We start from the raw sequence: 25,691 nt of genomic DNA, 5'->3' as shown, positions 1-25,691 counted from the left end.
AGAGCTCGGCGGGCCATGTGTTGAAGACTCCACTGGATTAGATACTTTCCGGATCTCTGTAATATTATTATACAGTCGAATCCCGTTATAACGAACTCCAAGAGGCCGGAGATATCACTTCGTTGTAACGAAATTCCGGGTTTTTGCACTATTCCTATATAAACTTATCTGGAGGATTAGAAACGTGTTCGTTAAAACGAGATTTTCGCTATAACGGTATTCGTTAAAACGGGATTCGACTGTATCACGAGTCCTAGACACACACAACACAACACACAGAAATTCTTAACCAGAGTCCAAAGACCCCCCCCCCCCAAGGTCCTTGGAAAGCCTTTGTCTCAGCATGGATGAGAAAACAATGAACTCATTAGTTTTAAAGCAAGCATATAAACTGAATATTATTTTGACGTTCATTTTATTGATGCATTTAATTTATTGGGACAACGGGCCCTTTATTAGAAAAATGGCCTTTATTTTATTGAAAAAGGGGTCCGTGGCCTTCATTTAATTGGTACAAGAGCACTTGACTTATAACTTTTGTGATTTACTTACTTTTACATAAGTTTTTTTAAACCCAAACTTAAAAAATATGTAAACGTTTTGTTCCATGTCACCCCCTTTCTCAGAAAGTTTGTTTCTCTCATCGCCCCCAACTAAAGCAAGCCTATATGGTCCTTATAAGGAGGTTGAAGGGTATATTCTTCAACCTCCGGACTATTCCATCGCCCCCAGGTGGCGGTATCACTTTGGGAAACACCACTCTAGGCGGTAAAGTCATAAATCCACCTTTGCTTCAGTCGGCATTGCATTTTTTGAACCAGCCCCCCCCCCCCATCTCTCTCTAACTCTATATAGCTCCAAAGAGAAGGGACCTCCAAAAAAAAAGGACCTTCAGAACACAAAAAGGACTTCTTTTTTTTTTAAATAATCGCGGTACATAAGCTCAACCTGTTCAACGAGAGGGGAATTCTGGGAAATGCCGGAAGAGCATCCTTGAAGGGTAAGGTGTTCTCTCTCTCTCTCTCTCCCCACACACTTTTTTATTTATTTACCCAGGTTATGGGTAAGTGATTGGGGTCACCTGTCCTCTAGGCTAGAGAGAGTCGAATGAATATATGTATCCTGCACACACACAGGTTTGCACACCTGACTAGCATCGTCATGATAACCATGGTGGGAAAAAAAAACCGTCCTTCTCTGAGAACATCTGTTGCATCTGCACACACACCAGCAGTCAAAAAAATTGTAACCACGTTTTTTTAGTAGCACAACCACCAGACTTAGAGCTTCGCACTATCAGTGGGACCAGTGTTGCCAACTTGTAGTTATTTTCCAGCTAGATCTGGTCTTTTTTCGGCCATTTAGTTAGAAAAGAAATGCCCATCTTGTTGTTTTTTCTAGTCTTTTTCCAAAAAATTTCCTGTGTATTAGTATTCTATTATTAAATTACGTGAAAATACGAGGATGTGTCGGAAAATACGGGACGTATAGTAATCTAAATAATGACTAAAATTCTAGTTGCTTTAAGCCCGGTTTTTAGTTGTTTTTAATGAAGAATCTAGTTGGGAAATTTTTTGACTGTTTTTTGGCAACAATCAGTGGAACTGCTTGGCCCCTTCACTAGGCTTTGCGGGCAGGGACGGGCAATAATATTTTGCGGCTCGGTGCAAAAATCTAAAATAGAGAACTCGATAGCAACTGAAAAAACCCCCCTAAAACGGATTTTGCATCCCCCCAGTAACCATGAACACCCTGGTGCAAGCCAGGTTTACATGGGCACCTTAGAATGAACATCAAACTACTACTTCATAGTCGTAAAAAAAGCATTTTTTTATTCTCTCATCATCCCTCAACTCAAGCGAACAGGGTTCCCACGTTACACCCGTATCTTCTATCGCCCCCTCCCCCTCTCTAGGGACGATATTGCCCGCTTCGGGCAGTGCCGTCCTAAAGCACGGGCCCACCCGGGCACGTCCCGGTGAGAGGTAAGCCTCATGATAATGAGATCTCGTTAAGATTTTCGAGATGGAAAACATGCAAATCGGTAAAAGCAATCAGTTCTCGTCAGGCAGGAAATCCTCAAAAAAATCAAATTGCCCGGGGGCCCCATGATGCTCTTTGAGACGGCCCAGGCTTTGGGAAACACTGACTACACGTTCAATAATGGGAAGACCCACCAGAAATGCATTCATCCTCTTGATGAAGCATCATTTAGGGCCACCTAGCTGCGATCAAAGCGTCTTTAATACGCTTTGGCTGCGACCCTGAAATTGACAGCAAGACGCTGAAACGGACATACAACAGATACCAGAAATTTTCAGAATGCAATTAGCCGCCCTCAAGTTCCATCCGCTTGAACGAGCAGCAACGGCTCTCCAGCCATTCCTGCAACATGTTGAGCACATACAATCACCATACCAGGAGTGAATTGAATCGATGCCATTTTCGCTTTGATAGATAAATAAAATAAATAAATAAAAATGTATATTCCTTCTTTTTTTTTTCATTCTCTCGAAACCAGACTTTTCTGAAACTGACAGTTACGGCCATTTTCTCTGTTGGTGGCGCGAAGAGGGGCGTTTCCCCCCTTTCAGAGGATGTAAGAATGCATATGTAGAACAAAGAAGAAGCCCTGTCAAGAGGTGGGCCCGACCTTGAACGAAATATTCCACAACCAACGAAAACTGAAGGTGATTTACTCTTCAACCAAACACAACAACAAAAAGAATGACTCCATAGACCTCGATTTTTCATGTTTACCTTTGCCGCCATTTTAAATCATCTCGAGAAGAAAGAGTAGGAAGATTCGAGAGACGAGAAAGAACACATTGCATAACATGTTCTAGAAAATCGGGAAAATGGCCGACATATATTCACAGAATTCTAGCCCTACAAGTGCGAAAAAAATAAACAGCAATATGGCGAGAAAGGTTTACGGAAAATTCACCGACAACAGAAGCTACCGAGTCCGTGAGTGAGTTACTGTGTCCGTGAGCGAGTGAGAGAGTGTGTAAGTGAGCGGCTCACCCACTCGCTCACAGATTCAGTAGCTCGCTCGATGAATCACTCACTCGCTCACGGACTCAGTAGCTCGCTCGATCACACTCACTAACAGACTCAGTAGCTCGCTCGATCACTCACTCACTCGCTCACGGACTCAGTAGCTCGCTCGATCACTCACTCACAGACTCAGTAGTTCGCTCGATCACTCACTCACAGACTCAGTAGTTCGCTCGATCATCCACTCACTCGATCATTCCCTCACTCACCCACTCGCTTCCTCACTTACCCACTCACTCGATCATTCCCTCACTCACCCATTCGCTTCCTCACTTACCCACTCACTCACTTCCTCACTCACCCTCTCGCTCGCTCACTCACTCACAGAGACTCAGTAGCTCGCTCGATCACTCACTCACTAACAGACTCAGTAGCTCGCTCGATCACTCACTCACAGACTCAGTAGTTCGCTCGATCACCCACTCACTCGGTCATTCCCTCACTCACCCGGTCATTCCCTCACTCACCCGGTCATTCCCTCACTCACCCGGTCATTCCCTCACTCACCCGGTCATTCCCTCACTCACCCACTCGCTTCCTCACTTACCCACTCACTCGCTTCCTCACTCACTATTTCGCTCGCTCACACGCTCATGGACTCGGTAGCTTCGTGTCGAACTGTTGTCGGTGAATTTTCCTAGCGTGGAATTGCATGGCGGTGAATTATTGTCGATGAATTTTCCGGACACGGGAGAGAGACAAGTGAAAATGCAAAAGAAGTGCTAACAAAAGCAATATAATGCACAGAAGGATGGGGGGCCTTGTTTTGTACGCATTATCTAGGCAGGGCATACATATTCAACTCAACCCATGACCCGCGGGCCAAATACGGCCCTCGGAGTCATCTGACGTGGCCCGCTACCTCAAACATAATTTTGTAAAAATTATCATTTATAATTGAAATGCACATTTATTCAAAAGCGGCACATTTTTCCAGATCACTTAAGTGACCCGTGGCAAGGTCTCAGATCACCTAAGGGACCCACAGCACATTTACAGATCATTTGAGTAACCCGTGATGCAGTTACAGTTCCTTTGAATAACCCACGATACAGTTACAGATCACTCAAGCGGTCCGCGACACATTTACGGATCTTTCAAGCGACTTGCGTTACATTTACGGGTTAGTCATTGATCTGCGGTATAATTCCAGAGCACTTAAGCGGCCCGTGGCACATTTGCAAATCACTTGAGTGATCCGCAGCACAGCTCTAGGCACACTTGCAGATCGCTTAAGTGACCGGTGGCGCTATTCAAAATCACTCAAGTGGTCCGTGATACCTTTTTTTAAACAAATGAATGGCTCTCTTCGTTCTTGAAGCATGAAATGTTGGAAGCCACTATTTTACTTTAGTAACCACTAATCATTCATGGGGCCCACCGGAGGTAACAATGCGTTGGGCTCTTAATGACCTGCAATTTACGTAGCATTTTTCAATACCAAATTACCATTTAGTTTTTTTTGGCACTACATGATTTAACGTCTTTTTTTTCTTCCAAAAACATCTTGTGATGTTTTTCAACAATAGTAAGGGGTTAACAATGCTTTTACGCAATGTCTTCCGCAAAAAAAATTCCAACAATACCTTCTAGCTAAGCCGTTTTCCAACAATCACTTCTGACAATTTTTTCCAACAGTGAATTTATTTTGCCAACAATATCTTCAGCAAAAAAAATTGCAACAATGCTTTCATGAAAATAAAAATTCCAATATTATCTTCAGCAAAACATTCCCCCAAGAATGCCTTCAGAAAAAAAAATTCCACAACAATACTTTCAATAAAAAAAGTTTTCCAACAACCTTCAGCAAAAATCTTTCTTTCAGAGAATAACAAACAATGCTTTCAGCAAATTTCTTTTGCAAAAAAAAAAAAAAAAATTCCAATACTTTCTCAGAAAGTTTTTTTTCCAACATTACCTTTAACAAAACAGTCTTCCAAGAATACTTTCAGCAAAAAATTTTTCCAACAATAGTTTCAGCAAACAAATTTTCCAACAATAGTTTCAGCAAAAAAATTTTCCAACAATAGTTTCAGCAAAAAAAAATTTCCAACAATAACGTAAGCAAAAAAATTTCCAACAATACCAGCAAAAAAAAACTTCCGACAACACCTTTTAGGAAAGTTTTCTGCACAACAATAACCTTCTAGCAAAGTTTTTTTCTTACAGCAAAAAAAAAAAATTCCGACACAGTATCTTCAGCAAAATTTTTTCCAACAATACTTTCCGCAACGATGTGGATGCAATTGTTGTCGACAAAAGTGCTTAAAACTATAGTGTTTCACAACACCACGGATAATGATCATAATAAATAATAGCATATGACTGGTCAGATCAGCTCATTTCAGGTTAGTATTTACCAACAATTGCTATGCTATCAACAAAAACGCTTCATTTTGCAGTGCTATTTCAACAATACTTGGGGCGAATAAGTTTCCCCACCGATGCATCATGCAATACAACGGGTTTTTTTTTTAAATTCTTTCAACAATAATTCAAAAATACTTTATGCAACAATATTTATTGTCAACCATGCAAAAATGTTTCACAACATTTATGTCAATAAAACAACATAGCACAAAAAAAATTCATGGACGAAACACCAGGCATAATAATAACAATAATTTACTCTATTCATGAGGTAACAATGCCAAAAAAAAATGAAGTGACTATTTCAAATGTTAAGAAACCATCAGAGCCATATTTTCCCATGTGTTGTTGCCAGATCAGAGACAAACTGATTGTCTGAGCTGTATACGTATACATACATATCAGTGTTGGAGATCGCCATTCATGTCATCTCAGAGACAAAAAATAACAACAATGATCGATCCAACATTAACGAGATCCTGTTTTGAGAGAATTGCTCAACACACAGAGACGAAACCATTTTAAAAAACAATAATTTTGATTTTTGCAACACCAAACTGTCTAGATATATTTTTGTATTGTTCCTAATGTTCCTTCTTCTAAAAATTTTTTGTAACAATTTTATCCAACAATGCTTATAGCAACAATGTTTTCCAACTATGCTCAGAAAACAATAATGTTCCCCTAATATTACCTTCTGCAAAAACGTCTTTGAAAAGAAATAGCTTCAGTGAGAAAATGTTCTGCGAAACCCTCTATTTTTCACAACAATACTTCCCAATCACGTTTAAAGCAACATTGTTTTTTACAACTACTAGTATAAAAATTTTCTAACAATACCTTCAGCAAAAAGCTTTTCTTGCGATATCTTTGGGAAAAAAAAGCTTTTCTAACAATACCGTTGGTAAAAGCTTTCCCAACAATACCGTTGGTAAAAGCTTTCCCAACAATACCGTCGGTAAAAGCTTTCCCAACAATACCTTCAGCGAAAAGTTTTTCTAACAATACCTTCAGCGAAAAGTTTTTCTAACAATACCTTCAGCGAAAAGTTTTTCTAACAATACCTTCAGCGAAAAGTTTTTCTAACAATACCTTCAGCGAAAAGTTTTTCTAACAATACCTTCAGTAAAAACTTTTTCCTACAATACCTTCAGACAAAAGCTTCTCCAATAATACCTTCAGGAAAAGCTTTTCTAACAATAATATCTTGAATAAAAGGCTTTTCCAACAATACCCTCAGCAAAGGTGCTTTCAATTTGAGCAAGTATGTTCCCTCCATCATCGACGTCAAAAAAAAAAAAAAATTGTATGACAAATACTTACTTACCATACTTTAAACCACTTAACAGTGGTTTTTCCAACAGTGCTTAAGGCAATGCTTTTTCTAACAATGCTCAGAAGCCCAGCGATGCTTAGAATGATAACGTTTATTAACATTGCAACCTAAAAAAATGTTTCTTCAACAATTACGTAGGGCAACATTGTTTTTCCGACTTTGATGTAAACAAAAATATTTTCACAGTGCTTCCCAACAATACTACTTTCTCAAACTTTTTCGACCAATGCTTGAGCAGCAATATTTTTTCGACTTCTTTCCAATAATACCTTTAGCAACAATGTACTTCCCACTTCTTTTCAACAATACCTTTAGCAACAATGTTTTCCGGCAATCATTCTTAAAACAGTGTTTCCTAGCAATGTTTTTCAAGTAATACTTATGTGTCATCAGTGTTTATTTCAATGCTACTTTCAGCAAAGAGGATTCTTTATTCAATTTGTAGAACGGTAGTGTTTCCCAGCAATGCTTTCGCAAATAATGTTTCCCAACAATGCTTGACCAAATATTTTTGCCGAAAAGTTGTTTCGCAAACACCTTTGTCTAAAAAATGTTTCCGCAAATATTTTTTCCCAGAAAGTGCTTCAACAAGCATTTTTGCAAAAAAAAAAATTTTCAATTAAATACTTTTGACCAAAAAAAGATTTTGTAAATATTGTATTTTTAACCAAGAAATGCTGTTGCTAACATTTTTGCCGAAAATATGCTTACGCTAAAACTTTTGCCCAAATATATGATTCATCAAATATTGTTTCTCAACAATGCTTAACTAGATATTGTTCCACAACAATGCTTAACTAGATATAGTTCCACAACAATGTTTAACTAGATATTGTTCCACAACAATGCTTTATTAAACATGAATTAAACAAAAATGCTTCTACTGATATTTTTTGCCCAAAAAATACTTTCGCAAATACTGTTTCCCAACAATGCTTTATCGAATATTGTCTTGTAACAATGGTTAATCGAACATTGTTTTCCAACATCGCTTTTGAAAATATTTTTGCCCAAAAAAATGTTCTATCACATAATGTTTCCCAATATTTTTTTTAAATATTGTTTGTTAACAATGCTTTACCAAATATTTTTTCCCCAATAAAATGCTTTACCAAATACTTTTCGCCAACAATGCTTTTTCTTAATTAGTGCTTAACACAAGGGTGCTCAACTTTATGGAGTTTAAGTGAACTGGAAATGTGCCGCGAACAATTTAAATGATCTGGAAATGTGACAGAATCCCCTTAAGTGAAATGTAGGTCCGCTTAAGTGATCTGTAAGTGTGCTGCTAATCACTCATGTGGTCTCGAAGCATGCCACTGGCCACTCGAGTGAACAGGAAATGTGCCCGCCAGCCGATTAAGTAATCTGCAAATGTACCACATGCCACTTAAGTGAACCGGAAGTGCGCCGCTGGTCATGTGATTCGTAAATCTACTTGGGTCCATTTAAGTGATCTGGATATGCTCAAATTATTTGAAAATGTGCCCCGAGCCATTCAAGTGATCTGATAATCTATCGTGGACCACTTGAGTAGGGTGGCCAGAGGAGGTACCTGAGAAATTGGGACACAAATCCAGGAATTCCTAGATAAAAACCGGGACATTTCAGATACGCCCTTTTGGGGGGGGGGGTGGGACAATACAGTAGAAAATTGCAAACTTAAATTTTTTTACTAAAATATTTCCACACTGCTTTCATACAAAAGCATCAAAATGAGTAAAACGTTAGGATAGGGCTATGAATGTCGGACGTCCCGTATATACGGGATTGAAAGGTGTGTACCGTGAAGAAGAGGGGGAAGGGAAATTTTTTCTTTATTGCATCCAAAACTTTTAATTAGTTGCACAAACAGAAAGCCTTTATTTTTACAATAATTTTTCCAAGTTCAAGTTCAGTATTTCACGAAGCTATAGCATTTGTGCAGGGTTTTTGACATTTTTGATTTTTATTGAAAATGGTAGCGCCCTCTATATACTGCCTCTGCAGACAACAAAAATGAGATAAAGTGATTAAATGTACGTACAGGAGACAACTTACAAGGAAAGAGTCCAAAGGTTTCATTCTCCAAAAAGTTTCGAAAAAAATCACCACTAATGCTGCTCATTTAAATATGCACAAAAATATAAGCATATCGGGCAGAATTATTATGGGTCACTCAAAAGAAATTGTAAGAATTGAGAACTCCCGCAACCCAGTTTCTGAGTCTTAGAGTGACGTCATTAAAGCAACACGTGCTTAGGTACAGCACAGATAGAGAAAGAGAGTAAAAAGATGCTTTTTATAGATATCGAGAAGCGCAAGAGGTGATGAGTAGCCAACCGCTGTCATTTTTAATAATTTTTTGTGGCTCTGATAATTGCATTCTGCTGCCAGTTTTGTGTTTCTGGGTGAGATGAATGTACTTACCTTTTTTCATAATTTTTTGAGGATGATATCTTTAGACCAGCGGTTCTCAACCGGTGCTCCGCGGAGTCCTTAGGGCTGCGTGTGAACTTCGAGGGGCTCTGCGACCCCTCGAGAAGAATAAAAAAAACCCAGTAAATTTGAAAAAATATATATTTTTGAAAAATAAATAAATAAAATTAAAAATATATATATAATTATTAAAATATTTTTGAATAATAAGTCAGGAACTTTGATGACTAAATAAAAAATAGGCGTCCGGGGCTCTGCCATAGAAATTACATAGCGGAAAGGGTTTCGTGGGTCAAAAAAAGGTTGAGAACCGCTGCTTTAGACCGTTTCCTTGTTAGATACTTCAAGCCCCGAAGTCCAGATTTTTATCAGTCTTGACTGGCAATATATTTGTCAAAATTTAAAATGTTTTATTTAATAAGAATATCATGTACACAGTGGTTAATATACATTTACAGTTGTGTGTCGAGTGAATAGTAATATTCGATTAAGTAATTTCAACATTGTCTTTATCAGAAAAATTTTGGTTACAGAGGATTTTATCCATCACCGAATCGAGAAGGGCGGACTGCATTTTTGAAAACGTTTCTATTTCATTCCATCTTTGATTGCGCATAAATAAACCGGGCAAACAGGCGTCCCGAAAGCGTTTTTCGGGACAGTGAATTGAATAGCGAAAAAAACGTGACTGTCCCAGAAATCCGGGACACTTGGTCACTGCACTTGCGTGGTTTGGTAATTTGTCGCGGGCCACATTAAAAGACTCCGAGATCCACATTTGGCCCGCGGGCCATGGGTTGAGCACGCATGGTTCAACAAATAATACTTCAAGCACCAAAAAAATTACATCCTCGAAAAATCTCTTATTTATTGTTTTAAATTTCAACAATATAAACCGCAGTTATTTTAAACAGATAGAAAATTTTTCAACATCGGAATAAAGGAAAAAGAAGAAAACACCTCACAATGTTAACATGGAAGAAACATGATCATAAAAAAAAAAGAGTATCATGCAATAGTAAGTTGGTTAAATGAACAAACGGGGTCGCCAAGAGTGCGAAAGAGGGGCGATCAGTGAACTTGAGAAAAAAATATATAAAAAGTAGCCATTCCCCCTGGAAGACGCCATCTTTTTTTCTTTCCGTTCCTCAACCTTCACAATGAAAGAGAAAAAGAAATGAAAAAAAAAAAAAACCCCTCTTTTTCATTTTCTTTTTTTCCCTCCACGCAATGGCCGTTTTCATTTTCTTTCCACATTCTATATTATGTAGTATTTTTCTTTACCCTTTCCTTTCCCTGGCTGTTTATAATAAAAAGGAATAAAGAAAATGGAAGTGGGGGTTGGGGAGTGACGAGCGCTTTTTGGAATAGCCAGTGGCTGAAAAATGGCTGTTTTTGTCAGATATTTACAATCCCCCTACGACAGGGGTCTTCAACGCATGGCGCGCGCGGGCCGCATTTTGCTCTGGGAACTGTTTGTCGTGGCCCGCCGATCATTTTCAGAAAATCGTTGAAAACATTGAAAAACGATCAATTTTGAAAGGAATCATTATTTCGGAATTCAAATGAAAAACATGACGAAAGAAACAAAATGGAAGAATAATTCTAGAATAAGTGGAAGAATAATTCTAGAATAAATGGAAGAATAATTCTAGAACAAAATGGAAGAATAATTCTAGAATAAATGGAAGAATAATTCTCTAAAATAAATGAAGGAAATAATTCTAGAATAAATGAAAGAAAAATAATTCTCTAGAATAAATGAAAGAAATAATTCTCTAGAACAGCGGTTCGAAATCTTTTCTGACTCGCGGAGCCTTTTTCAGTGTATAATTTCTATGGAGGAGTCCCGGTTAACTCGAGGAGCCCTTTTTTGTATATTATTTATATCGCGGTACCCTTTAGGCCATTTTTTTGTTTATCAAATTTATTGATTTATTTTATTATCCTCGAGTGGCCGCGGAGCCCCTGGGAAGTGCACAAGGAGCTCTAAGGGCTCCGCGGAGCACCGGTTGAGAACCGCTGCTCTGGAATAAATGAAAGAAATAATCTTTGTAGTAAATAATTGTAGAGTAAATGAAAGAAATAACTGAACAAATTGTTGAAAACTCAAAACCAATCTTCGGAAGCAACATCTTTCAAAAAAACAAAAATTCGGTGAGGAAAAAAAATGTTTTACACTAAAGTGTCCTTTCTTCCAGCAATATTTTCCAACTATGATTCTGGTAACAAAGTTTTTTACAATAAGAACAGCAAAAAATTCAACAATACCTTCAGCAAAAAGTTTTACCAACAGTACTTCCAGCAAAAAGTTTTTCTAGCAGTACTTCCAGGAAAACTTTTTGCAACAATACTTTCAGCGAAAAACTTTTCCAACAATATCTTCAGCAAAAACTTTTTGCAACAATACTTTCAGCGAAACACTTTTTGCAACAATACTTTCAGCGAAACACTTTTCCCACAATATCTTCAACAAAAACTTTTTGCAACAATACTTTCAGCGAAACACTTTTCCAACAATACCTTCAGCAAAAACTTTTTGCAACAATATCATCAGCAAAAAGTTTTCCTACGCAACTTCAGCAACGATGCTTTTGCAACAATAGCTTCATTAAAAAAAAAACTTTTTCCAGCTATACACCTTAAGCAAAAACTTTTTCCTCAACAATGATGCTTTATACAACAATGCTTTTCCATCACTGACATCAACAAATACTCTTGGGGCGGTATTCACTGACAGGGTTTAAACTATAGCGGCAATTTTTGGATGAGAGATCGACACGGATTGGTCAGAAACCTGAATTTAACTAGTCCGTGCCGATCTCCTATCCGAAAATTGTGACTATTTCAAACCCTGTCGGTGTTTTTTAGAGCCTTTAGAACCGTATTTTTCCCGCAACAATGCTTTCTTCAGCAGTGATTTCACAAAATGCTCAAGGCAATGATTTTCTACGATGCTTCTTTCAACAATACAGACGCGTGCGAGATGACACCTATAAAAAATAATGGCTATAAATTCAAGAAACAAATCATTAACTACAAAATCCTCGTTGGAACCGGGTCGAAAAATCCATCAAACGATCTCTCATTCCACCATTTTTCTTGTCCAACGATCGCTGCGTAACTTAGTATACGTAAAAGGTCCCTCCATCCTACTGTACTGTATCACATTATACAGGAGATCGTGGATGACCCAAATACCGAATAGGTTAGCCCGTTGCATGCATGTACTGTGCATGCCTGCATGTTCTTCCAATACACGAAATAGGATCGTAGGCCCTGGATAGGGGAAGGAGATATATATAGTAAGTTCAATGTTAGGATTATTATATTGGAGGAGAAGGGAGAGAGAGAGGGTCTCGTCTACCTCCACGGGATCCTATATCATTACAGATAGCTCGACTGTCTGAATAGTAAATAGGTTCGATCCCATCCCCCCCCCCCCCAAGAATATAATTTACTTCCTTATCTGGGGTGTACGTCTTTCCCACGACTCTTCTTCTACATAATGTCTTGAAAACGAGGGGTGTCTTGAAGGTAGAGAGAGAGAGAGAGAGAGAGACCGCAGAAAATTAGCGTCTTGGCAAAAAGAAGGTTCCAAAAATAACTCTCGCTAATCCGGCACGTATCACTGGAAATCCGGATTACTGGAAATTAATGGGAAAAAAAGTATATTTCAATCAAGGGTGCTCAACCTTTAGAAGAGTGCGAACCCCTTCATTGGTTTACAAACGTGTCTCGAGAGGCCAGTTAAGTGGTCTGTAAGCGTGCCGCGGATCGCTTGGGTGATTTGCAAATGCACCGCGTACCACTTGGGTGATCCGTGAATGTGGCGTGGACCACTTGAGCGATCTGGAACTGTGCCGCAGGTCACTCAAGTGATCGGTGAATATGCCGCTGGTCAATTAAGTGATCGTGCTAATGTGGCGGAGGTCGCTAAAGCAATCCCAGCTGTTGAAAGCCTTCGTATAGATAGTGAAGAGAGCGACATCGTCCTTGAATCTTGGAAGGTACTGCGGGCCACTTAGGTGATGTGAAACTGTAACGCGGGTCACTTAAGTCGTCTGTAAATGTGCTACGAGACGCTTTAATGATCTGGAACTGTGATGGGGGGTCATTCAAGTTCATCTGTTATCATGCCGCGGGTTACTCAAGTGATCTGTGAATGTGCCGAGGGTCCCTTAAGTGGTCTGTGAATGTGCCGAGGGTCCCTTAAGTGGTCTGTGAATGTGCCGAGGGTCCCGAATTGATCTGTAAATGTGCAGAGTGTCCCTTAAGTAATCTGGGAATGCACCACGTGGCCACCAACCCATGTAATTTAGTGACATCTTAATTCGGGGAGGGGGGCAATGGGACCCCCTCAGTTAAACAGGGAAAAAAATAATTGACGGCTTTTATTTATTCTGAAATTATTTCTTTTATTAATAATTATCAGTTCCGATTAATTCCGAAACAATATTTTTCACTAATTCTGAAAAAGCTTGATTAATTGCTGATTAAATAAATCAATTCTGAGAATAATTTATTCTGATATCACTTTAAATGAATCTTTATTTATTTCGTTAATTCTGAAATTATTTTTCCTTCTCAATATATCTTGAAATCATTTCTTTCAATAATCATGCAATTATTATTTTATTGATTGCGATAAATAATTTCTATATTTCTGTCAATGCTTCCTAAGTAATCTATACTAATTCTGAAATTATTTGTTTCAAAAACTTTGAAATCATTTCTTTCATTTCTTCTAAAATCATTTCTTTCATTAATTCCGAAATTATTTCTATCATTAGTTCTAGAATAAATCGTTTTTCAATGTTTCCTATACCATTGGAGAAAAAAAGCTCCGAGGGACAAATGTGGCCCGCGGGCGATATAAGACTCCCCCCTCCCCCCGCCCCCGCGTTAACCCTTCAAGCAGCGCAGCAGAAATCACTAAACCTCCTTCAAAAAAAATGTGATTTTTTTTTTTTTAATGAAGTAATCTTTCTTCCGATTTTCAGTATTAGGTATAAGGGGAAGATGTCTCATTGAGAAATCAACTTTACAAAGTATCTGGGCTTACCAATGCTAAAATAAGAGTCTTTTTAAGGAGGCGAGATATCTCGTCAATGCCCCTCAAACGGTTAAGACGATCCTGGAGAAGGGCACGGCGATTCTCGCGAGCAATTGCTCGAATACATCATTCGTAAAATTACGACTTCCGTATCTTCAAAGCACGTCGGAAGTCGAAATGCACCTAAAAATAAAATGATATTTCAAAAAGTCGAGGTCGAAGTACGAGAAATGTTCGGGGTCGAAAGTTAAATAAATGAGACGAGAAATAAATATATGGTGGGAAAAAAATACTAATATAACGCGTTTTATATGTGCAAGAGGAATGTTTATGTGTGTGTTCCGTTCTCACACCACCAAAACCAAATGAAGTGTCTTAAAATAACAGTCGTTTCCTTTTCTTTCGGCAAATTTTTGCGCCATAAGCAGAAAGAGAGTGTGTGGTAAATTCTTTTCCCACAGAAATCCTTTTCTCTCACTGAGAGATACAGATTTTTCGAGAGACCAAACACACACACACACCACACACACTAAACAACTAGTCACCGCATCGCTAGTCATGTAGAGCGGATCACATCAAGAAATAGCGGGATTCTCACCCAACATCCATGTTTTAACTTCTCACCATTCCGAATGGAAAAAAAAAAACCCCCACACACACATTTTCATGTCCTATTCTGGTGAAATTGACAACATGAGCAAGCCTTTCACTTCAGACCAGAACGCGGGTAGAAAACCGAGTTATGCAAAAATTAGTGCAGTCGAGTTCGCTTAAAACATACTCCCTTTTGGTGAATTCAGAAGTGTATGTTATAACCGATATATGTGTCTTGAATTAGCTTATATAGCAGTTGCATGCATGGATCCCACAAAAAGGCTGACAAGGCTCTAGCCCTGGGGCCCGTTCTCATCATTTTTTGTTTTTTCACGCTATAAATTAACTACAGATGGGGCCCGTGAAAAGTCTCACCGGGGGCCCGCAAAAGAGTCCAGCCTGGGGACCCAGCTCCAGGATGTGGGGGGCCATGGTTGCATGTATGCATAAAGTGCATTACTGAGATTTCCCCCAGACGAAATAAGCTTATGCAGCACGTAATTAAATTTAATATCGAAAGAATATCGTTTTTGGTCGATAGGCCTAGCTCCTGAGGAATTCTGGAAAGTTATTGGAGCTGTGAAGTACATGCATACCTGCAGTACATACAGGATATATAGAAGAACAAGCTTACATTTCTTTTTAATTTGATTTCCCTGATATTATTCATACTAATGATTTTTATTCAGCAATGATACAATAAATAAATAAAAACTAATGTTCATGAATTTTACTTGTCATTGATATCAACATGCTTTTGCAAAGCCTATTCAATGGGTAGAGATTTTTGATTGAAACAGTGCAGCTTTTTCTACTTTCTCCGATCGCAACATCCGCTTATCACTGCCATCTACCAATAAGTGATCAGAAAAGTGAGCATCCAATGAATTTTAAGAGCATGTTCCATGATGCAGTTTTCACGGAAAAATGCATAGAAAGACATAAAATCTCTCTCTTTAAATAACACATAATTTCACTGTAAAAGTATTTATATTTTTTACAAGCGCTTTTTTAACTGCAGATTATTACATAATTAATGTAATTATTTACATTTAATTTAATTACTATTTCGACAATACATTTTTCGTTATTATAAAAATTTCCACGGCTTTCTGTGGGGAAAAAAGCATCAAGGAATCGCCGCCTTACAATAAGTCAGCTTTGGGCTTAATTTTTCAAGGGTTTTGTTTTCAGTAGGCCTACGTTATATTTCCCAGGTTAAGAGACTGTTTTAGATATGTTATATCCACAGTGTATGTTTTAAGCGGGGTATTACAAGGGGTTGTACAGTTATCAAAATAAAAGTATTGACCTTTTATATGAACAGTCGGTCCTCAAAAAACCCAGTTAGAACGTTATTGCCACGTCTCTCCTGAGGGCAACAAAAAATGCCGAGTCTGTAAGTGCAATTTTCGCTGAGACATTCGAATTCAAAAATCGGATAAGAACTGGGAAAGAAGCGTTGTCTGTTGGTTTATGCTGTTTTTTCCTAACTTTTCTCCGAGTTTTTAATTCAAATATATCAGCGAATATTGTACTTTATTGACTCAGAAACGTGAAATTTCTTTTGTTGATCCCGGAAGAGACAAGAATACAAGCAGCAACTTGTATAGGTAGCGTATAAAATAGTAGTTGTATTTCAGAAATATATGACATCCATATTTGTTAAGGGCATCTTTTTCTCAGCCACCTCGTTGGGCATTTCGCCTGTTGTGGCCTTGTATTTGTATTTGGGTTTTTCTTAGAAAACAGGGTGTCCGTATAAAAAAATTAACTTTTTATTTAAATGACTGTACGACCCCTTGCAGCACGAATAACGTATCTGAGTTCTACACGTTGTTTGGATACTTTTTGTATTGAGTTCGCTTAGAGATATACGAAGCCCAGGAGATTAATATAAAATAATTAGCCGTACCTACTTTTGGGTTGGATATCCATGCAATAATATTGATTTCTACTTTTTATTTATATCTTCTCAAGCATTTCTGGGTGCGGTAGCCTGGGTCGATAAGATACCCGCCTAAAGTACCTAAGGATGTTTAGAGATGTCGCGAGTTTGATTCCCGGTACAACAGAAACGGCGACATGACCACATAAAAACATCACTACCGCAGGGAGTCCCACACCAAGGGGTTACGCGCCAACATTTTGGTGAGTATAAGAAAAAAGGCTGCCGTTCGGAATCGGCAATGAATTGTAGGTCCCGGTTTAACTAGCCCTCGTGTGCAAAAAAACGACAGTGGTGTGACAAATATGATCACATGGTACTTTTCCCTAATTGAAAGTCTGCCTGTAGGATTAACGGTTCGCCAGTAAAATGATGCAAGGGGAACTATGCAATCACCCTGTATGTGAGCAATGATTCAGTTAATTCTTTATAAAATCAAGTTTGAGGTCGCGGGCCACATCAGACGACACCATGGGTCACAATTGTCCCACCGGCCATGGGTTGAGAACGTATGCCTTAAAACCACAAGCCGACAAGGTCGGCGAATCTTCCAATGTATTCAAGAGTTTGGACTCTCCCAAATTCACACCACATGACACCGAAGTCTTCGAGCGGCAACTTAGAACTTCGATGAGACAGAGAGAATCACGGGAAATTACGGGACACAATCATCATTTTTGACCATGAAATACTAAAAACCAAACGACTTCTCTTTCAAACCACAATGGTTTCCCAGACTCGGGCGTGTTCCCAATTCAAACCCCCCCCCCCCGACGAATTCGTCAATGGCTACGTATGTACGCATGTAGCGTATATTCCTCCCATTTATAAAAATAGTAGCGGTTCATGTTTGTCTAACATGATATGCATTTTAATGATGTGTTTCGAGCAAGGTCATTACAACACTGGATCTTTTCTTGTTTCTTGTTTTAAGGAACTAACCCTTTTTCAGGGTCATTCATTCGGATATCACCGATAACAATGGCGTAAATGTATTCAGTGGGGGTTTTCTTGTTAATTCTTAGTCTGTCCTATTGTTAGAATTCGAACAATCAATAAGCATTACATGATTGTTGATACCAAAAAATGAGATCAAAAATTTTTCAAGAAAATAATCAAGGCTTGGATTCCGCTGCTTACGTAATTGCTAGACCTATCTGCTCTCGGAAAGTCCTGAGAAACGAGGACTGAGTCCAGGTCCTTGACGAAGGGGTTCTGGTCATGACCGGGACGTGACGGGAAGTCACTGGGAGAAGATAAATCATAGAATCATTATTCAATCACCTAATTTGAATTTTTGTGAATTTTAACCATTTCGGAAGCCGTCATTGATGTCCGACATTCGCATGAAGGCGGCCTCATGAAATTCGTCATTGGTGGGTCCAAAAATGCTTAACTGTCCTGCGAATACATCGTTAAACTTTTGGGCATTCTTGGAAATTTCAACAAATTCCTCCCGTGACCAAATTAAAATTAGGTCCCGGTACCTGCGGCGATGTTTCATGACTTAAGTATCCTGCGGCACATTTCCAGATAACCCAAGTGGCCCATGGCACAATTTCAGCAGAAAAAAATTTTAAACAATAGTCAAATTTCTAAGGAGCCAAGAATTATTTCAGAAAAACAATTATAAACATGAAAAACAGTCCTAAAGAATGTTTTTTCGACTTTTCCGGGACCTTTTCCTACGTCAATAGGATAGGTTTAATACACTGTCGTGAAATCAGAAAATTTTGTGTTATTCATAGACCCCAATTCAGCAATCACACACAGAAAATTCTAGACGCCGATGCCGATTTTATAGTCACCATGGTGACCTGGCGCCAGAGAAATGATCAAGCGCTGATTTCCAGATGACTCAAAAGATCCACGGCTCATTTACAGACACCTTAAGTGGCCTGCAGCACTGTTCTAAAGCACTTGGCTTTAGAACAGTGGCTTAGCACTTGGCTTTAGAGCTTGAAAAATAAAAAAAAAATCTAGGTGCCACCCTAATATTTTGATAGCCATGAGCATTTCTTTTGCCCGAGGTATTGATGACACATAGAAAATTTATGCACCGATACCTATTTTTTAGTCACCATGATGACCTGGTGCCTAGAATTTGTCAAGCCTCCTGCACTTGAGTACATGGCCTCCCCTTCATACTGTGGAGCAAGCAAGCCCTCTAAGCTGGGATCTTCGGCGAGCTTCTCTATAGTGAATATATAGCGTGTGAAAAAACAAAACAGGATACGAATCGTTCCGAGTCCCAGGGCTGGAGACTTACTTGTCAGCCCCACTCTTTTGGGGGGCATGCTAAAGGTGTAACACTTTTTACCTGCATGGACTAAATTTTACACTTTTACAGTAAAACCTCGTTAAGTCGTCATTTTTCTCCGGTCTCGTCCGGAGGTTCCACAGACAACGATGTTATTAAACCATAGGTTACTCGTCACTGTGGAAAAATTTGAGAGAGAGAGGAACACAGATGATTTCTATATGGCTTCCCTTGGAGAAAAGGCTTGATAACAACACTGCTATTTGTTCGAAAGTGAGCATAAAAACCATTATATGTGTTACTACCAAAGCCCGAAGTTGGCCACTTCGCAAACTGGCCAGCCAGTTGACCCGGCCAATGTCCGAAATTCGAGCTTTCACTGGGCTTTGGCCGGCCCCTGTACATCGATCCTCATTATATCACTATATCGATACCTATGATTCGGGGTCATCGACGCTTTGGCTAATTTTTTTAGATAATTATATCCATTTGTAATTAGCCATAGCTAATCATAATTATTGGGGTTATCTACGGCAACCCTAACGATTAAAGGAATCTGAATATCGATATCTTAGTGATCTACGTATAGGGATCTACACGTAGGGGCCGGGAAAAAGGTCGGCGAAAGCCCGCATTTTGGAAAGTCGCGCGTCCAGCTCCCGAAGTGACCAACTCCGGGCTTTGGCAGTAACATATACAAAAACGGAACAGCTCGAATAAAGAAAGTGACACCGAGGAAGTTTGTTTTCAGACTAAATTTCTTGAGCGTTAGGGGGACTGTAGGAGTTGGACCTAATTCCTGCACGAGCTTCCATTAGTTTGGGGATTCAAATTTAAACAAAATATCTTTGTTGATAAACCAGAGATTTTTCCCCCAGTTTGAGAAGGTTCTCTAATGTCTGCTTCGCCTCGCCCAGGGATCTTTCAAGTCAAAATTTGGCCCTGTGTTCGAAATTACCTCATATATTTGTACCATATGAACTGATAAAAAATTAAAATCACTAAAACTAGTAAATGTGTCACTTACATATAAAATTAATGTGCATTAATTGTGTTGTAGAAAACTGCTAACTCTATTCTACATTTGCTCTGATATCGAGGTTTTACTGTATATTGTCCATGAGATAAGCGGACTCATCGCTGACCCTTGCGAAACCTCTCGCATGTTCAGACACTCGACGCAGCAATCTACCGGCGATACCTCACAAGCGCGCCCACACACACGGCGAATAAGAGCACGCTTCGTCAGCAAATGATAGAAAACCTTCAACACTTCCATGTCTACAAAAACTGATTTTGTTTTTTCCGTTTCCGACGTTTTTTTCGGTGTCATACGCTGGTTGCCAGAGTTACCGCTGATCGTCTCAATGCCAAACAGAATCGATCGATCATAAAAAGAACCAGAGAAGTCACGAATTTCATGGAACACGTGCCAGTGACCCAATCGCCAACAGCACGTGATATGGATAATAGACGATGACGTCAGACATTCCACAAAAATTGTAGAAAATACGGGAAAAAAATGAATTTCGGAAAAAAAAGAGCATTTACGAAATTTTTCGTATGTCCACCGTCAATCACACCAGATGTCGGGAACTTACGACACGTTATAGTGGACCAATTACATCAGACAAATTTGGATATAAAGCGTGGGATATACTCGTATAACACTTGCGTTCTCGTTTTCGGAAAAGGAAATCAATTAATGTGTATGTGTAAAGAGCGGTCATTAACAATCGAACCCAATTTACGCACGTGATGTGGCTAATGGGTCGGGCGTGGACCATCTTACAACAGCGGGCCTGGCCTACAGACATGCAGAGGCGTGGTATTAAGGCGCAGAAGCGATTGTGACACGAGGCAATGATTTACGTCTCCCTGAGAGAGATTTGGCATTTCTTTTCCTCATTTAACCCTTTTACCCAAGTATTCATTTTTTGGAATTTTCAAGATGTTTTTCCATTTTTGATACCCGAAAAATACATTAAAAACGTGAATGTCAGCGAATCTTCATGCTTTTCAAATTTTCATTTTTTTGTGAAAAATTACTTCCATCTCTCAATTTTTTTCTTCCAAGATAATGCAGGATTCATCTTTACAAATAATTTTTTTCAGAATTTTATTGCTAAATTTTATGTAATAAATCACACTTTTCCCGGAGGCACTTTCTCCTGGAAGAAAAAAAATCATCTCATCAAATCAACTTCTGGTAAAAAAAAACCAAAAATTCAACTTTAAGTGCTGCCCTCTGGTGAATGCCCCCGAAGTTCATATTCACCATATTTTCAACTCAAAACTTACACAATCCTAAAGGATTGAGAGCTTAACTCTCCCTGAGGTCAAAAGAAAAAATTCTACAGTAAGAAAAAGCAATCGGACATTTGAGCATGGAGTGTCTGAAAGGGTTCAACTAGTGTTCTTCAACTACCTAGTCCTCGGATCGGTCCGGTCCAAAGGAACTTCCTACCCGTCCACGAAACATTTCACCCAATTCCCATAGCTGCTACATAATTATACATTTGATAAATTGTACAAATAGAAGGCCACACACAACAGGCAAAATGCCCAACAAGGTGGACATACACAATTTACATCAGGGCTGAACAAATCCGGGCATGTACCTTGTAATAATAGATGCTTAAAAAAGAAAAATATCATCCTTACATTTATTTTTAAAAAAAAACTTTTAAAAATAAATCGATTTATTTACATAAGAAATATCGAAAGAGTGATAGAATTGTTTTTTTAATCGAAATTTTGAAAGAAATGTGTTTGTTTTCATACCGTATACCGGTTTAAAACTAACCTCACTTACAAAAATCATATACATAGTTTAGTTTTTATTTGATAGGTGGCAGCAAAATATTTTTGTGATGGATATTTATTCTGATATTTTTGTGTAGAAAAGAAAATGCGGCATAAATACTTTCTACAATTAATCAATCGCAGAATTTTCATCCCTTTCGGACATTTTATATAGATCTTCCCAGCCCTGGTCTACATACTGTTCATGTTATTTTTGTGTCGGTCCGCAAACTGTTTCTCCTTTTTCTGTTTTTCTTTACTGTCCGCAAATTATTTTCCATATTTATGTATTTTGTTGGTCTGTGAAGTTTTCTCCACCCATTTCCATATATTTATTGCCGGTCCGCAAATAATTTCTCACATTATTGTACTGTTTTTTGCCGGTCCACAAATGACTTTTCCCTCTTTCTGTATTTTTTCCTGGAAAAAATATATTCCCACAAATTATTTCCTCGCATTTATGATTTCTTTTTTGCCGGTCCGCAAAATATTCCTCTTATTCAAATAATTTTGCCGATCCTCAGACTATTTATTTACTTTTTGCGGTCCGCAGCAGTAAAAATGTTGAAGAACATTGATTTGAAAGACCTGGTACGTAATTCTTTTTTAGTATCTTAAATTCAGGAATCGGTTCCCGCATTGAACGGGGAAGGGGAGATTAGCAATCAACATTAACTATCTCGTATATAATGCAGTATAGGTACACAAAAAGGTTTGACAAATCGAAAAAAGAAAATTTAGGCATACTCTCCAATATATTGGCATAAATTTTGAAAATTTTATTACCAACCAAGATTTTCGTAACCACGAATCATGCATATGCGCCTGGAATTGGTCAAGCTCGGTCAGTACCAGAAATCTCTACACTCGATTCATCGTGAAATAAGACCGCAGGCTCCGAAACCTGGTAAAACGGAGGAGGGGTCCAAGTACCCTAAACATTTGTGAGGGGACCAACATCCCTCTTCCCTTTCGAAAATTGCTGAATCCCGTATATACGGGATTCCACGCCCATCCCATAATGTTTTGTTTCCAACAAAACTGCGACAACTGTTTTTGATAGCGACAATGTTTACTTCAACGATTTCAATTCCATTAAACTCAACAATGCCTTCTTTAACCAGTAAGAATTTTCTGCAACAATTAGATCTAACAATATGATTCTCAACGATATTTACCATGAAAAAATTCAATCTATCTAGTTATGATTACTCTAGAAATGCTATTTAATGATATACTGTAGTTGTTCCCATTATCGATTCAAAAATTAGTTCTTGAATTATTCGACCTATAATAATGTTTTCTTCAATGGTTCGACCCAACAATATAATTCAACGTAGCTCTCATACGTAATTAAACAGATACAAAAAGGTTTTCTTCAACAGATACAAAGGTTTTCTCTTGTAAGAGTGTTAGATAATTCTATTCAATATCGCATTCTTCTATCATTTTGGACCAAGAATGTTCAAATAAATAATAAATACTATATATATCAACAATGTAAAGCAATAAAACAATGTTTCCCTATCAATTTTTTCGACCCAACAATGCAATTCAATAATATTCGCACTCAAGAATCGATTTCTCACTTATCAACGTTTTTTCTTCCAACAATATAATTCGATATCGTATTTTTATTTTTATATAAATTATTATTCTTCAATCAAATTGAAACAATGAAATTTCCCCCAATTAAATAATGAAAACAATGTCAAAAATTAATTTAAATCTCATTAAACATTTTTCAAATTAATTTAATTATATTAGCATCTAGCCTGCAAGCCCAGGATCAACCTTGTAAAGCTTGTTCATTTTCACAACTAAGGGGCAAGGTGAAAGGTCCGAGGCCCTGACTCGAAAATGTGGGGGAGCATTTAGCTAGGCATTTTATGCAGTTATCCAGCAATTTCCTACACTACCCTAATTTTTGCAAGGCCCTTTTTATTGAAAAACAGCAATAAATAAAAAAAAAATTGCGTAATTTGTGACAATTTACGTAACAAGGTCGCTCGGAAATTTTTGCGGCCCTTTGGGACAGATAACTTTGTGACTCTTTACAGTAATCTCACCGAAGGTAATAAAAATCAGCCTGTGAAGTCTAATTTTCTTATCGCCCAGGGCTATGGCCTGCTAAATTAGCCCTGTAACGCTGTCCCACCCCAAGTCAATTTCAGGCTCTGTAACTGTATGGCAAAGTACGTTTTCATTCTTTTATAATCAAACTCCAAGGTATTTTATATGTGACTTTCATTACCATCATCGAGAAAATTGCTTTTGTGTATGTTCGAGCCCCCTGAACATATTCAGGGGGCTCGAAACTATGGTGGGCCCAGGGCGAATGATCACTTTCCCATGCAGAAAACAAGTCCTAAACCAATACGTCTTTCAACTACAATTCAATCAATGCATTCATTAAAGGAGAAGTAATCTCAGCAGTAATCTCACCGAAGGTAATATAAATTGACCTGAAGTTCTGGTCTAATTTTCTTATCGCCGAGGCCGATAACCCGCTATATGTGAGCCCTGCATCTTCTCACAAAAGCCCCCTTCAAAAATATTTTTTTTCCAGGGTACCCCCCCCCCCTCCTTTTCAAGTCAATTTCGGGCTCTCTCACTGGATGCCAAAGTACATTTCAAAACTTCTATAATTGCAGTGGCTTTCCACAAGGACGGGGATTTAGGGGCTGACATGGCTCCAGCCAGGGACGATTCTCATCATTTTTACTTTTTCACATTATAAATTCAATATAGGGGGGATGAAAAGTCTAGTCTGCGGAGGGGGCGTTAAAGATTCCAGCCTAGGGGTCCCTTTTGCAGGACGTGGGGGGGGGCGCATGATCGACTCTATAATCACGGTCCTAGGTAGTTATACGTGATTTTTATCACATTGATCGAGAAAAACTGATGTAGAAAATACATTTAGGGGGTCCCTGAACATTGGTGGGGGCCGGGGCCGAATGCTCTTTTTCTTGTACAGAAAACATGCCCTGAGCTGATACTAGTTAAAAGATTTAAAAAAAATTTAAATGCGTTTTTACAAGGGAAATCGTGGCCACGTATTTTGCGGCCCGGCATTGACCATCAATTACATGAAATTTAATTAAAGATTCAACACTTACTTCTTTTTGCCAAGGATCTTCGTCAATACATTAATCATGTTGCGATCTTTTTTTCTTGTCAAACGGATGCCGTGTTATTGTTATCACTTGTCATGCTAACATGGACACGTTATCACATGTGAAACAGACAAGCGTCCATCCGTCCAGGCATGTCACAAACACACACACATCAATGGAAAAATCTCAAAATTCCGGTAATAATCACATAACGTCAGATGAAGCGTAATCCTCTGGGTGATTATGGACAATTGTGCGGGGGGGAGGGGGGGACACACCACCTGTTACGTTTGCATGAGAAGAAACAACACACAGCACTAAACACACATTTTCTAACACATTAAACACCAACACACACACACACAACGTAAATAGCCAGGCTAGGAATTTTCGGAGGAATAACTAAAGAGAGAGAGAAGCCGGTAACACAAGCTATTGAAAGAGTGAGTTAAGTGAGTGACTGACTGACACGAGAACCCAAAACACAATGGTTGGGCTTGGGGGCCCCCCTTTTTCGCCCGCCGATCGCGTTCTGCAAAAGAATAATAACTAAAAAAAAAAACTTTTCTTTATAGTTAAGGCTCTCTCTTCTCTATGGGCAGATCGGATGGAGGGTCAGAAACTTGTAATTGCCGGGGATGAGTGTCAGCGCCATCTCGCGGGAAGAAATCGCGACGGCTCTCTTGCCTGGATGTTTATATATAATAGCCGCCGCTTGCTTTAATTTC

At 38.6% G+C, this 25,691-nt stretch overlaps 1 protein-coding gene across 1 annotated transcript in view; it reads right to left on the bottom strand.

Annotated features, from left to right (window-relative positions):
* Positions 1–25,481, bottom strand: part of LOC149070252 (uncharacterized) — a 400,545-nt gene extending 375,064 nt beyond the window's left edge. The window contains exon 1 of the mRNA XM_089250039.1: positions 24,967–25,481. Coding sequence (XP_089106165.1) covers positions 24,967–25,004 — 38 coding nt within the window. The 5' untranslated portion in view covers positions 25,005–25,481. The remainder of the gene's footprint in view (positions 1–24,966) is intronic.
* Between the last annotated feature and the right edge of the window lie 210 nt (positions 25,482–25,691).

Source organism: Pholcus phalangioides, unplaced genomic scaffold (genome assembly GCF_987345545.1).
Source record: "Pholcus phalangioides strain wild (caught in Gottingen) unplaced genomic scaffold, Ppha-v1.0 ptg000022l_1, whole genome shotgun sequence".
Classification (NCBI taxonomy): domain Eukaryota; kingdom Metazoa; phylum Arthropoda; class Arachnida; order Araneae; family Pholcidae; genus Pholcus; species Pholcus phalangioides.
The sequence above is the reverse complement of the archived record's forward strand: the minus strand, read 5'-3'. Positions and strand labels throughout refer to the sequence as shown.